At 43.5% G+C, this 15,374-nt stretch overlaps 1 protein-coding gene across 2 annotated transcripts; it reads right to left on the bottom strand.

The window, feature by feature from the left end:
- Nucleotides 1-2,026: 2,026 nt before the first annotated feature.
- On the bottom strand, nt 2,027-14,967 carry wdr45 (WD repeat domain 45). Of its 2 annotated transcripts, none has more exons than XM_083785715.1 (11): nt 14,807-14,967; nt 14,120-14,274; nt 13,455-13,529; nt 12,577-12,681; nt 10,799-10,904; nt 8,778-8,872; nt 7,980-8,059; nt 6,729-6,937; nt 5,073-5,174; nt 4,244-4,389; nt 2,027-2,502 (listed from the first exon to the last, which is right to left on the bottom strand). In XM_083785715.1, exons 2-11 carry the CDS (start codon nt 14,166-14,168, stop codon nt 2,393-2,395), a joined length of 1,077 nt encoding a protein of 358 aa, XP_083641841.1. In that variant the 5' UTR covers nt 14,169-14,274; nt 14,807-14,967; the 3' UTR covers nt 2,027-2,392. The 2 variants fall into 2 exon arrangements, with proteins under 2 accessions (XP_083641841.1, XP_083641842.1); XM_083785716.1 differs by having other exon boundaries at nt 14,913-14,967.
- Nucleotides 14,968-15,374: the final 407 nt, after the last annotated feature.

Raw genomic sequence — 15,374 nt, 5'->3', positions numbered from 1 at the left:
CATCCGTCTGTGTACAGCTAATCTCCGGCACCGTTAACCCGGTCGATGTCAATTTTTCCACACTCCCTGGATGCCAACATGAACCTCTGCACGGCCTGTTATAGCGCCACCAGGAGGCAGACTTTTGAAAAACATTTATTTTTATATTACTCCTCCAGATTCTGTACAAAAATCCTGCAAATTGTTACACACTATCTCTATAGTCATGTGTTCAAGCCGGATCTGTCCGATATTTCATATTACATCCTAATTGGCTAAAATTTAATCTTTCACAGACTTCCCTACTAGGCTGAGGAATGTTTCCCACCCTTTTCACATTGGTCTGTTAACGCCAGGTGGATTTTTTCTAAACACATTTTTGGAACAAAATGCCTCAAATCATCCAATTGCCATCCAAGGCGTAAGAAGAAATGGCACCCTTTTCACATTTGCCTATTATAGCTCTACCAGGAGGCCACAACCTGACCTGCCCTGGTGGAGACCTGTGCCCCGAGGGGCACTTTATCTAGTTTATTTTGTTTTGATTTGTTTTCAATTGCAGCTTAGTTTCAATTAGCATAGTAATATTTTTTAATATTACAAGATTTAGTTTCATTTTTTTTGTTATTGTAATGTATATTTATTTGGGGATGGTACCATGTATGTCAACTACTCACTCTGTCTCATTGGTGAGCTGTCAGGAAAACAATAGGGTAGGACCAATAGGGGGACTGGGAGGTGCTGACCACGGGAGATCATCTGTAGAAAAAGTAAGAAGGAGCCACAGATCGTAGCCATGGTGCAATAGACTGTATGTTAATGTATCATTTCCACAAATAAAATGCCTTCTCCAGAAGACAAAAAAAAAAAACTAGAAATGTGAAATGACTGTCCTAAGTCCTCCTCTGAGACACACAGTGAGTAGACATAAATGGTTCCATCTTATAATGAGCGTTAGTGAGGACCAATTATATGAAGATATGGTTGAAAATGGGTGAAGGTCAGTGAAGTGTCTTCAGAAACACTGCTGACCAGAGGTGAAGTGTCTTCATTACCACAATCCCAATCCTGGTCAGGATTAATTCAAGAATGATTACTAGTATATGCCAGGATTTCCCCCCGCTCAACCCTTATTTTGAAGATCCAAAACACTGCGACCGGATGTTGTGTCAACTTAATGGTGTGTGTGTTGTCTCGACCGGTTGATGATCTCTGGCTGGACAATGAGAAGTACAGGCCGGCGCGGGGTGCATACTTAGTTTAGACTAGTCATTGGTTAGACATGGGTTAAGGTTAGGTTTAGGTGTGCTGCCCCGTGGGAGGTTAGGTTTAGGGTGAGGGTTTGAGATAGGTTGTAGTTGTAGGACTAATGACTGGTCTAACCCAATGACTAGTCTAAACCAAAAACTTTCTAAACCAAGTACTGCACCCGCCGGCGCTATTACAGCGACCGCCAGGCTCCGTGCAATAAGCGCTGTTTTGACCAGAAATGCCGCCTGGGACGGTGATTTGGAGATAAAAGCAACTGAAAGAGTGTGTGCGCACATATGTGCACGCGCAATCAAGATGGCGCAGTCCAGTATTATGGCCAACAACAGATAGCCATCTGAAGCTAATTAACGCAACTTGGCTTTTATTGGGGCTTGCCGAGAGTAAACAATGAACGTAGGCTACGTTTTTTGGCAGGGAAGTGTTAACACACCTGACGTCAGTGAAGTGAAGTGTCTTCAGAAGCACACCTGACACGGAGTCGCTAGACATGAAAAATCACAGAGGTGCTTGTCCGCCATAGTGCCACGAATGGTGCAATGGCCAAATCAATTATGGCCGCCATCGGCTATGATGGAATGCAATACCTGCAATGTGTCCATTTTTGACTAATTGTGCAGATGCCCTGTATACACCTATACTGTATGTAGGTTTGTCTACTGTTGTTGAGTGACGAAACAATGTTGTTCCACATTAAGCTAATCATAATCCCCTCCCCCCCCAAAAAAAATTAATAAATAAAAAGAAATAATAAATAATAATTTGGGACAAACTGTAGTTTAGTAAAAAAAACTGTATTTATATCCACAGATACATTTGATTACACACAACATAAGCTTCTGTATATTTTTATACATTTCTGATTCTATTATCTTTTAATAAAACATCTTCCCTGTGTGCTTCAAGGAAGGGTTTTGGAAGGGCAATAATAATTACAAACTCCATCATCATCGTCATATTTTCTAATTTGTTTCTCTCTCCTGCATTCCGTGCATTTGCCAGAAAGCCGCTAGGACGGAGTCTTCAACATTGACAGCACTGTCAATGTGTAGTAGGGTTGGTTGTAATGTTCATGAACATGCTTGTCCCGTCCGTCGAAATAAACAAATAAAGTCAAGTAAAGATGTCCGACGGTAAACGGTCTTCAGAAGTCGTCGTCATCACAGATGTCCAGGTAAACATCGAAGGCTTCTCGGTTGCAGTTCCCGTCCGGAGTGAACACGTACTTGTGGAACGTCCCGTCAACACAGATAGCTGAGGACAGCAGAGGAAAGGAATATGTTAACACTTTGACCCCTAATTACAGTTACCCGACCTAATTGATAAAGACCTCTTTCCCTCCCGACAACTTTTCTTATACATTTTATCCCACATTTTTGTAACCCATATTTTCACCCAGTCTCAATTATTTAATGTAATCCTGGGCTCTACACTCACTCTGCCAATCTGGGGAGAGCAACGGACTGACCTCATGCTTCCTTCAATGCATGAGGAGTCCAAGCTGCTTCTTTTCACCTGACAGAGGGGAGTTTCCCCGGTTCGACAGCGCGTGGAAGGAACACGTTATACTTATTCCAACCAGTTCCTTTCCCCTCCATCAGTCGCCCAGGCTGGCCAGGGGGAGGTAGTTTAGAGACCAGGATTACTAAATGTTTTTGTGAGGGTACCTACCGGTAACAAGAAGACTCGCCCCGTTTCTGTTTTCCTCCCAGAATTTTCCCCAATGTGAGGGGTGGGAGAGGCTGGACAGCAGACGGCTGGACTTTGAATTTCTCTAACTATAAACTTTCATGACAGCAGACAGCCTAAGTACAAATATAATTTATGAAAAGCTACTACAGTGAAGTCTGTTCACAGAAGTTGTTGTAGGATATGTGGGGATTATCTGACGAGGTACCATTTGAGTGTGCAAAACCATACATATAGTAAATAATACTAAATTGTTTATAGGGTCAATATAAGTAAAATAATATAGCCTTTCCACAGGAGTATCTTTTTATATTTTTCCAAAAAGAATACAAACAACCAATAGCATATTACAAAGTTATCCCCCTCACTGGTGACAATTCCGGGAGGAAAAACGGGCAAGCACCGGGTCGAGTCTTCCGGTATTCTACCTACCTACCCTAGGGGACACGGGGAGAACATGCAAACTCCACACAGAAAGGCCCTTTCGCTTTGCCAACCATGCCTCGGGTATGGGTAGTGGGTACTGATGACGCAGAGGAGAGAACACGCACGCCCCCAGCACCCACAGCGTCCCCAGCGGGAATCGAACCCAGGACCTTCTAGCTGTGAGGCAACAGCACTGACTGATGATCTAGGGACCTCCTGGGGACCCCCAAACGGTAACTGTAATTTCTTGACCGCTTCGGACGTGGGGCAGCTTGCCGGAACCGTGCCGGCACCCTGGCCGCGTTCCTGTGGGTCTGGAACTTGCACCACTCACTTCACACGGGTGTGATTTTTCACGGTCACTGTGGGATACGTCACATGTTTGGATCCTGAGGGGTGCTCTGTTCTCACGTGTTGTTGTTGATCGCGACCGGAATATTTTTCGACCCTATGACAAGCGATGGCACTATTTTAAGGCAGACTTTGGTGAAATAGGACATTACTATTGCCTTACTGATGACACAGTTAACATGTGTTTAAAAAGGAACTAGGACATTACTATTGCCTTACTGATGACACAGTTGACATGTGTTTAAAAAGGAACTAGGACATTACTATTGCCTTACTGATGACAGAGTTAACATGTGTTTTACTATTGCCTTACTGATGACAGAGTTGACGTGTTTAAAAAGGAACTAGGACATTACTATTGCCTTACTGATGACAGAGTTGACGTGTTTAAAAAGGAACTAGGACATTACTATTGCCTTACTGATGACAGAGTTGACGTGTTTAAAAAGGAACTAGGACATTACTATTGCCTTACTGATGACAGAGTTGACGTGTTTAAAAAGGAACTAGGACATTACTATTGCCTTACCGATGACAGAGTTGACATTCTTGGACGTGTTCTTCCCAAACGCACAGATGCAGGCGCACTCAGCCGGCACGGTGAAGCTCGCCAATGACCACTGGCTGTCCACGTACTGACCAATCACAGGGCCCACCTTCCCGACGCGAGCCAATCTGGTGAGAGGAATTAAGGAACAGAGAGGGAGAAGTTCACACGAATCCAATCCCGTCTGTTAAAGCCCAATTTTACGACTGTGTCGCTCATATAAAAAATAGCCAATCTACAAGCTCACCACGCGTCACTGCGATGCTTATAGTTGTCGTGCATTATCATTTGCACACTGATGCATATTGAACCCTGCTTGTCTTGTTTCCAACATGCAGATTCTTTATGATTAGGGCAGGAACCCCTTTTGGTGTTGTAAGAATTATGTGGGGGCGGGAGTTATTTTTTGCTGGTGAAAACCGATTAAATAATCTGGATTATTTTGAGACTGTTCTGATACCGATTATGCTACCGATTATATCGTGCATCACTATCTGAGGGTTAATCTTACACCCGGCCCAAAGCAGGCCCACGGCTCATTGGTCCTGACTGACGCACTTACATTGGACTGAATGAACACACATGTCCTTTAAGAGGCTTTACAGACAGGTCAGATAGAAGTACGTCTTTAATTGTTATGAATTGAAAATGGTGGACCCTGATGTAAACAAGGCTTTTCATGGTTTCGTCCACAAAGTAGCAGTTTCTGTATTGACTTTCTGTATTAGAATGTACCCATTCTAAATACTGTGAGAAAAAAAAAGTCAATCAATCAGTCAGTCAGTCAGTCAGTCCAGCAGGGCACCCTTACGCAGAGCGTCGGTTGAGCTTGGTGTCCTTCAGTGCAAAGATGTGAACTGTTCCTTTATCGCTGGAGGCGCACAGGAACGAAGAGTCGTGGCTGAAGTTGATGCTGCAAAGGAAACACAACAGCAGCTCGTCACAAAAAACACTGTCAAGCAAGGACCCCCACAATGACACTAATTAGCCCGCAGACCCCCATTTGAAAATATATTCCATGGACCCCCATAAGAGAAGATCTTTAATGCTCTAGCAGTGATCCTCAACCCGTTTAATTTCAAGGACCCCCAGTTTGACATGCATTAGGCTACGGACCCCCATTAAATGGCATTTCTATCTCTGTAAAATCAATGTAAATGTACCTCTCAGAGTGTACAAATGGAACCAAATGGACCTGTTAGCGGTTCCTAACTATCATTTAGCTGGGGACCTCCTGGATTCCATCAAGGACCCCTGGGGGTCTCAGGACCCCACTTTGGGAACCACTGACCTCAATCACCTTCGTATAATACAGTGTTGCTTTTTAGAAATAAAATAAACAAATTAAGAAGGTTGATCACAAAGTGTGGTATAGGCTACTTTGATGCAGGGAATGCGACGCGATGAAGAACACCCGCTGCCTGGGTGCTGTGAACAGTGAAGAATTCTAGTGTCTTACTTCGTGGCTCGTGCTGTTCGTTTGAAGAAAGAAGTTCCAATAATTTTAATCCAAGGTTTGTTTGTCTGGAGATCATATTATTAAAGTAAGCTTTAAAAAAAGCTTTAATAAGAGCTGGTCATTGTGCTGCAAAGCGAGAAGCTGCTCCGCTCTGCTAATTGATCGGACCTATATATTTGCGCAACTGACTGGCATGAGGTAGCCTAGTAATTACTTATTTGGCAGCACCTGCAATTCCAATAGTAACCTATACACATTTCAAAAGGCTTTCATATACTATTAATATTTTTTCTAATAAGGTTTGTCCTTAGATAGAAATGTTTTTGATATTAATTCATTCATTATTAAAGCACAGGGCCTCACATTTCTCCCAGGCGGCTCTGATTGCACTTATACCGGTAGTCTATTGCGTTTCATTCCTCAAAAAGCGGTCCGTGAGCCTGCTGCCATAAAGCCTCGATGAGATGACACTTTATTTCAGTTAATTTTACGGCAAGAGAAGCAAAGTGGTTCATTTTACACTTGACAGCATGTGCTGTTTTGATTGGCAAACTTACTTATATGCCTATACCATTATTTAGCCTAGTTTTTTTTTTCTTTTTTTCCTTAGAACTATAGAGCCTAGAGGGATGCCTGTGTCAGGCTTGATTGGTTGATTTAAGAGTTCATTGCGCGTTTGCGCTTAATAAGAGTTCATGTTATGGTCGGGTGTTGTTTTTTCCACAAAGCCTCTGAGTTTATTTCAGTTATAAATGTTACACAAGAGAAGCAAAATGCCGTTTGTAGTGTGCTGTGCTGATTTGGTTTATATATTTTTATTTGATGGAGAGGTAATGCCTGAGTCAGGCGCTGTTTAAGAACTGCTGATTTGTTACTGTCGGATGTTTCACATTTTTATTATAGGCTGCTTAGTTCATTGTGCGTCACTGCTTTCATAAAGCCGGCTGCTATAACACCCCAACACATCGTGATGGAAGGTCAGCCCTAGTATGTAGTACCATAGCGTACCAGTAGAGGGTAGCGGGGTCGGTGCCTCTCCGCAGCTCCACCAGCTTGTCTCGGGTGGAGGTGTCGAACAGGCGGATGAGCGTCCCCTTGCGGGAGGCGGAGGCCGCCACGCTGCCCGGCTGGTTGAGAGCCACGCACGCCACCTCGCTCTGGTGGGCGTTGATGGTGAACGGAGCGGAGGAGGTGCCAGGCTTGGTGTTGGACAGGTCCTTAAAGGAGAGACCATGGAACAGAGTTAGTGATGGACAGGTCCTTAAAGGAGAGACCATGGAACAGAGTTAGTGATGGACAGGTCCTTAATGGAGAGACCATGGAACAGAGTTAGTGATGGACAGGTCCTTAAAGGGATAGTTCACATTTAACTTAAGCTGTATATGAAATACTTGCCATTAAAACACATTCAGACCGTACGACGTGTGGGAACGTCATAACTAATCCAACCGACTGATTGCGATGACGTGTGTACACTTCCTAGCGCTTTTTCATTGATATCAAACGGAGAAAATATATATTCAGATTTGCTTTTTTTGGGGGTTTTTCTGCAATGTACTTTTGGCGCATGCGCGCTGCTATTCACATGGTGGAAGTTCTGCTCTTGTTTTGGTGAATATTAAGTAGGTCCGGTCATTTTGTGGGGGGCACTGAGGAACAACGCATTAAAAGTAAATTCATCTACAAAACTAGCGTCATTTGTATCGTTTCTAAAATATTAGCACAACTTTCTCTATAGAACTTTTATCCCACGGTTTTTTCACCTAGTGTCAATTATCTAATGTAATCCTGGGCACTACACAATTATCTATTCTAACCAAGATAACATGGAGAACATGCAAACTCCACACACAGAAAGGCCCTTTCGCCAACCCCGCCTCGGGTATTGGCACTGATGACGCGGAGGAGGGAACACGCCCACAGCATCCCCAGTGGGAATCGAACCAGGACCTTCTAGCTGATAAGATATTAGCACAACTTTCATTCAACTTTGACCCCTCCATCAAATGGAATATTTCTTTGGGTGTAGTGATATGGACACAAAAAACATAGTTCCGTGTGATAGAGGGGTCAAAAATTAACAAAAGTTACAGTGCGCCACTCGATGGCGCGCTACGAGCTTCCGCTCAAGGAATCTCGGGAAAATCGTGCCTTCAATTTTGACACGCGCCCCAGAGCCGGAAGAGGCATCTACCTTTATATGTCTATGTTCACACTGCCAGGGAACGTTGTGAATGTTTGTGTATAACTTTAACTTACAACCAGTTGCAGACTACCACATTTATGGCCAGGGAACACCAGCAGCTGTTTCTCCAGACTGGGACACAAATCACACAACCCTGAAATATAGAATGAAAAAAGAAAGAAAACAGACATTTAGCATGATCACTGAATAGTGATCTTTATTCTTTAAGTTTAAGAATGATGAGAACAAGGCATATCTGGACAGTTTCTCTACCTTTGGGGTTGTCTGTGGTGTGGAACTCAAACAGTTGGTCAGGATTTAAGAACTTAAAACTCTTTCTATGCCCATGACACCTTTTTTTTTTAAGTGTCAATCTGTACCGTTGGCGACTTTGACGACTTCTTTGATACCCCACGGCTAGCATATTAGCGCTTCTAGCAGCACCGAAGGAGCTCCAAACGGACTCAAAGATGGCGGATCAGGATTCTGTGCGGGCGCCTCGCGTTTCCATGGTGTTTCGAGTGCAGAGGGGACTGGGCACGGAACGCAACTATGTTGTGCGCATGCACCACACGGACAGTTACCGGTAATCAAAATAATGGCGCTAGAGTGCCAGCAGATTTTACTCTGAAAGGTCCCCCCCCCCCCCTTCCATTCCCCACCAAAACCGGGACGCATAATCTTCCATTCCTATATCACGCTGGTGACGCTAAAGTCTCTAGAAGCGTTAATATTCCAAACAAGAGGCATGCTGAAGTCAGAAATGAAGGCAGAACATTACCCATCTGGTCAAAACCATGGAGAGTTCCCTAGATTAGGAGATATGAGCCATTCATACACGTCCACGGTCAAACTTGTGTTAGTTTCTCTACCTTTGGGGTTGTCTCTCGTATCAAACTCAAACAGTTTGGCAGGGTTGTCAGGGAAACTGTACACGTAGATCCTGTTTTTCAAAACGATGACGATCCTGGAAAATATGTGGAGGAAATAATATATATGTTGCAGAAAATGTTACCTTTCTATGACTGTATCCTCTGTATAAAGTCACACACAAACACACACCACACTTCAGGTAGGGCCGTCACCATTGCAATATTTAAGTTGACGATTAATTCAATTGTGCCAGATGTTTGTGTGATATTTATTTTACATGAACCACCCTCGCATCCCTATTCTGTAGGAAACATTAGCCGAAAATATCAGACCCCCGAGGCAGACCAAGGATCAGGACAACATCTCCAAACTGGCCTTGGATCGCCTCGGGATCCCCCAGGATGAAGTTACTAATGTTACTTTAGAGAGGGACGTCTGGGACTCTCTGGTGGAGCTGTCAACTGAAGTGATATTGACGAATTCCAAATATTATCAAAGTATTCTCACTAAAAATAGCAGATCTACAAGCTCACAGCACATCTGGCAAGGAGGTTTGGTGGTCCATACTTACTAAGCATAGAGGGTGAGGTTTGGTGGTCCGTACTTACAGTACTAAGCATAGAGGGTGAGGTTTGGTGGTCCGTACTTACTAAGCATAGAGGGTGAGGTTTGGTGGTCCATACTTTACTAAGCATAGAGGGTGAGGTTTGGTGGTCCATACTTTACTAAGCATAGAGGGTGATGTTTGGTGGTCCATACTTACTAAGCATAGAGGGTGAGGTTTGGTGGTCCGTACTTACAGTACTAAGCATAGAGGGTGAGGTTTGGTGGTCCATACTTTACTAAGCATAGAGGGTGAGGTTTGGTGGTCCATACTTTACTAAGCATAGAGGGTGAGGTTTGGTGGTCCATACTTTACTAAGCATAGAGGGTGAGGTTTGGTGGTCCATACTTTACTAAGCATAGAGGGTGAGGTTTGGTGGTCCATACTTACTAAGCATAGAGGGTGAGGTTTGGTGGTCCATACTTTACTAAGCATAGAGGGTGAGGTTTGGTGGTCCATACTTTACTAAGCATAGAGGGTGAGGTTTGGTGGTCCATACTTTACTAAGCATAGAGGGTGAGGTTTGGTGGTCCATACTTACTAAGCATAGAGGGTGAGGTTTGGTGGTCCGTACTTACTAAGCATAGAGGGTGAGGTTTGGTGGTCCATACTTTACTAAGCATAGAGGGTGAGGTTTGGTGGTCCATACTTTACTAAGCATAGAGGGTGAGGTTTGGTGGTCCATACTTACTAAGCATAGAGGGTGAGGTTTGGTGGTCCATACTTTACTAAGCATAGAGGGTGAGGTTTGGTGGTCCATACTTACTAAGCATAGAGGCTCTAAGTCAGGGCTCTAAGTCAGGGGTGTCCAAACTCAAAGGGGGCCATATTAGAACATATTAAAACACGCAAGGTCCAACTACATAATGTACCTAAACTATTCTATTTAACTATAATCATCAATATTTACGATTCTATTTAACTATTCATAACTTTAATATAAAAATGTCCCATACTGGTGGGTGGGCCGTTCATAATACAATTCAGGTATGGCGCTGTGGGCCGTATAGAATTCGCCCAGGGCCGCACTTTGGACACAGCTGGTGGTTAAAGTGGTTAAAGTAATATGTCAACATTTTTATGACTTTTTTGGTATTCAGACAGCCATCAATGAGTAAAATGCTCCAAAGAAAATTGTCTGTGACACATCCTCTTTGTCATTGGTCGGGGAAAAAAAAGAACCCGGTCAAAATGACTAACCAATCAGGAAGTAGACATGCAAATCGACCAATGACGAGCGTTTTTTGGGAGCGTTTTACCCATTGCTGGTGGTCTGAATACCAAAGAAATTAAAAAAGATCATTCAAATTTTGACATATTATTGCTTATAGCAGCTTTAAACTGAGGTGCTATTGATGAATTCCAAATAAAGTATTCTGCCTCATGAAGCCCTGCCGTAGTGTTGAGATCACTTACTTGTCGTGCCTCATGCGGACGGCCAGGACAGACTTGGTGAAGGTAAACTCCAGCACCAGCTTGTCCTTGGGGTCCCGCTCCTCTCGGGCGTCGTCCCAGATCAGCACTGAAAGGAAACAACGCATGCAGCCAATGAGAGGCAGAGACTGAAGCACTGCAGCCAATGAGAGGCACAGAGACTGAAGCACTGCAGCCAATGAGAGGCACAGAGACTGAAAGCACTGTTGATTTAGAAGACCGCACCATTTGGATGAAGGCCCAATCCCAATTGCCTCAAGCCCTGAGCCCTCATTGACTTTAGTCAGCTGTAAGTGCTTGAGGGCGAGAGGCTGCAAGGGCTCCAAATTGTTGTGAAAGAAATGGGACAGCAGTCACAGCACTTTGCATCTGTCCTCATTCACAGCCAGTGCCTACATGCTTGGCCTATTTATACATGTCTATCATGTCTAATTTAGTATTTAAGCTGATCGTTTTATTATTAGTTTCAAAAATACACTTTCCTGTGTGATAGGGGTTGTAATATTCATATATAATAATATTCATTATAAATTGCATGTCCATATTCTTTTACTTTGCTCATTAGAAATTTCTCATCATGTTTCCTTTATTATTATTATTGTTATTAAATATATAGCCTATCCTTCCATTCCGTCTCCCTGTGGACTCTCGGCGATAGAGCCTTCTACGTGGCAGCCCCTGCCCTCTGAAACTCTCTCCCCTTGGAGATCCGCCAGACTCCCACATTGAACTCTTTCAAGTCCGCATTGAAGAGACATTTGTTCACTTTGGCTTTTGGCAACTAGTTTTTTTTTTTGTTTTTTTTTTGTCTTGTTAAGCGTCCTTGGGTTTCTTGAAAGGCGCTATATAAATCCAAGTTATTATTATTATTATTATTATTATGAAGAAAGAAAAACACAAAAAAACTAGAAAAAGTGCCCTTCTGGGCACAGGTCTCCACCAGGATTTCTTCCTCAGCCTAGTGGGAATATGCGTGCACAGTTTCATCGCAATCGGACGCTGTGTTGAGGAGTTGTGGCGATTTGTACAAAGCGGGCTACTCCTGAAAATGTGTTTTACATATGTCGGCCTCCTGGTGGCGCTATAAAGAGCAGATGTGAAAAATTCCAGGCAAAGGTTTTTCCTTGGCCTCTAGGGAGTTGGCATACAAGTTGAAATTGTTCATGTGGCATTTCGTCCTGGGCCTAGTGGGAATGTGCGTGCACAATTTCAGGGAAATCACGCGATGTGTTCATGATTTGCAGCATTTTGTTTGAAACTGAGCACTCCTGTGAACTTTGGAAGCCAATCTTAACCAATCAGGATGGAGTCTGAGAAATCTGAAAGACCGGTTTCGGTGAATGGCTCTAGAGAGACTGTGTACCAATTTGCGTGATGTTTGGACAAAATCTGTAGGTGTACTGTGCAAAAACTTGTTTTGCACAAAGCGGCCTCCTGGTGGCGCTATAACAGGCCGTTCTGGAAAGTTTGGGGCAGAGGTTCATCGTTGGCATCCAGGGAGTGTGTGCGCAAAATTTGGCATCGACCGGGTTAACGGTGGCCAAGATTAGCTGCTCACGGACACACGGACGGACGGACACACGGACGGACACACACACGGACGGACACATGGACGGACGGAGTGCAAAACATACTCTCCCCACATGCCTTCGGCCTGGTGGAGACAATAAATTGTGAAGATATGCAAATGTTAAAAGTGTAAAACAAAAGAAAGAGAAAAGTTCAGGAAATAAAAGAAATAAAAAGATCATGTGACTCACTGGAGATGTCAGAGAATTTGGGGTTGACTCCGCCCCCGACCAGCGCCAGGAGGTTGGACCGCTGTAGCATGGAGCACAGAGCTACGCTGCCGACCTGCTCATGATCTGCACACACACACACACACACACACACACGCACACACACACAAAATAAAATAGATCAGTGATGTCACCCAAACCAGTGAAAATAGCAGATCTACAAGCCCACAAGACCTTGGCCTTGACCTTTGATGTAAATTTTATGCAATTAGTTGTTGTTTTTATGTTATAGTTATAAAAAAGGTCTTAAAAGTCATTACATTGTCACTTTATAAATGTGTAGACCCTGGTGGCTTGCTGACAAATTTGCATGCACAGGGGTGATAGTGATGGGCTGCCAATGTCACCTCAGAGGTGTTGTTTTTCTTGGGTTTTTTCGCCCCCATCTTTCACAAGCTAGACTGGGCAAGATCTCAATTGACTGGGCCTGTGTCCGAGTGGCCCAATGGATGCTACGCCAGTGTTGCATTTGTGCTGGTTAAAACTGATAGGTTAGGGGACTTACTTGCCCTGTTAAGACTGATATGAGGTTAGGGGACTTACGTGGCCGGTTAAGACTGAGGTTAAGGCCAAGGGTTAGGGTTAGTTAGATTTCGTGTTAGGGTTAGTAATGTCGGACAACGTGCGTAATCGCTGTCAAAACAGTAACTGAATGCAGCCTACTGAATTTCTCCGAAACGCCACGATATAACGTTTAGCGCTGGAGATGGTTGCGGTAGGTCAGACGCGTCTACTGCAGCATTGAATGCTCTGAATAAACGTGATTGTCCCTTTTAATGCATTGATGGCATTCAAATCCACTATAGAAATGGAGTAAAGGTTGACCAACTTTAACTCACCCAGGTGTCCTTTCTCCATCAGAGGTTCTACGTTGTATATTCTGACCCCGGTCTCCATCGCACAGCAGAAACAACCTGTAAGGTAGAGACAACGAGAAAGACATGTCTCCTTTATCTAATGCAGTGGTTTTCAACCCTTTTTGTATCAAGGTCCATTATTTATTCTGCATTTGAGCCACGATGTTGGTGCCATTAGGAGAGATAACAGAGAATTTTGTTTCATTTTACGCTCTAAAGAGTTAAAGCTCTATAAAAGGGTCCATTTGGTTACCAACTCTACATCATTTAGCTGGGGACCACTGGTGGTCCCCGGACCACTGGTTGAAAACCACTGATATAATGTCTTCATCACACAACATAAACAGCAGGTACGTTAAGAGAATGTTAGAGACAGGGGCTGCAATTCCGTAGAAGGGCACTTTTGGATAAAACTAAAAGAGAAAATAGTGGATCTACAAGCTCACGTGTCTCACTCTCTCCCCCAGCCAGGTACTCCCCTCCCCCTCCCCCTCTCCCTAGCTGCAGTAAGTGTGGGGGAGGATCTACAAGATCTGCTATTTTCATTTCGTTTTTGCCAAAAGTGCCCTTCTGGACTGGATTGTTTCTTTCTGGCTTCACATCGATTTAATAGAAGTTAAACTTAAACATGCTAATGCATGTCTTACTTTGGTCCTGGTTGAACTGCAGACTGTTGACTCCTCTCTGCTGAGCCATGTTTGGGAGTTTATTTATTTACTGCGGCAGTTGTTGTTGACGTTTGGGAGTTTATCTCCCGCTGTTATCAGCTTTCTATCTATGGTAGTTGGACCCTCACAGGCACCTGTGGAAGAGAAAGACATGTTGTTGTTTTACACCAAAACGACACTTTTCTTTGTTTTGACTTCAGTCAGTCGGCGATGCTTAAACCCCTCGGTGTTCATATCCGGCCAACTGTATCCGGTCATTTCCACACACACATTAGCACTGTTGCCTCCGCGATTTCCAAATGCTTCATCATACATTACTACAGTACTAATATCTATATAGCATTCGGAGATTGTGGAATAGTTGTCTGGCTACGCGAGACTACGCACACACACATGCTGCACCGTGAATATCCGCTCTACGCCGGATGTGCAACATGCAGGCCAAATAGAACCACACCTAGCCTTTAGCTAATGTTACATGATGCAAATGCTTTAAAAGCCCTGAAACATGTACATGAAACATGACGCTATTTATTTTAGCTTGTTTTGAGAAAAGAAGAAAAATGTTTAAAAACGATAAAATGGTAAAATTACATCTACGAGAGCGTAAATCTTAGGCTAGAAATAATAAAGCCCTTATTATAAATAAATGTCTAGAAGACTTACCATGCATGTAAAGATATATGTAGATTTATAAACTTTCAAAGAGTATAACAACAGACAGACTTGACAGTATAATCCAAACATCAACAAAGCATTGCCTGTACTTTACTGTAATGTACTGTACTGGTGAGGACGGAGACGGACGGGGGAACAACTTGTTTATGTTGTTGTTAAAAAAAAAGACGACGTCACTGCCAGTGTTGCCAGGTTTTGCGACAGAAACAAGCGCTAAAGAACATAACAAGCCCCAAAGAAGTAGTTTGTAGAATTGGAACAGTTCAACGAAGGGATAAAACCAGAAAAAAGCACTGAGGCTTGTTTACATTTGAGCCTTTACTGTTCCTAATATATGCAAATGACATGACACCAGCTTGTGACTAGAACTTGTTCCTGTTCGCAGATGACTCGATCAGCACTGCTGGTATGGTATCAGACAGGAACAAACTGCAGGTTGAAAAGGCCCTCAGCTCTGAACTCGGTAGAATCTGCACTTGGCTCGCTGATAACAAACTATCTTTACACCTGGGAAAAACTGCATGCATTCTCTTTGGATCAAATAGTAATCTCAACA

The sequence above is a fragment of the Protomyctophum parallelum genome, assembly GCF_964188405.1.
Source record: "Protomyctophum parallelum genome assembly, chromosome: 16".
Taxonomy (NCBI): Eukaryota; Metazoa; Chordata; class Actinopteri; order Myctophiformes; family Myctophidae; genus Protomyctophum; species Protomyctophum parallelum.
This window is presented reverse-complemented; position numbering and strand designations above follow the sequence as displayed.

What these genes read in the sequence shown, in the direction of transcription:
- wdr45 (XM_083785715.1), bottom strand. Translation starts at nt 14,168, where the DNA reads ATGGCTCAGCAGAGAGGAGTCAACAGTCTGCAGTTCAACCAGGACCAA. An exon ending in GACCCCGCTACCCTCTACTG is followed by an intron (nt 5,175 to 6,728) that starts GTACGCTATGGT and finishes TTTCCTTTGCAG; the next exon opens with CATCAACTTCAGCCACGACT. An exon ending in AAGCTCAACCGACGCTCTGC is followed by an intron (nt 4,390 to 5,072) that starts GTAAGGGTGCCC and finishes TCCTCTCACCAG; the next exon opens with ATTGGCTCGCGTCGGGAAGG.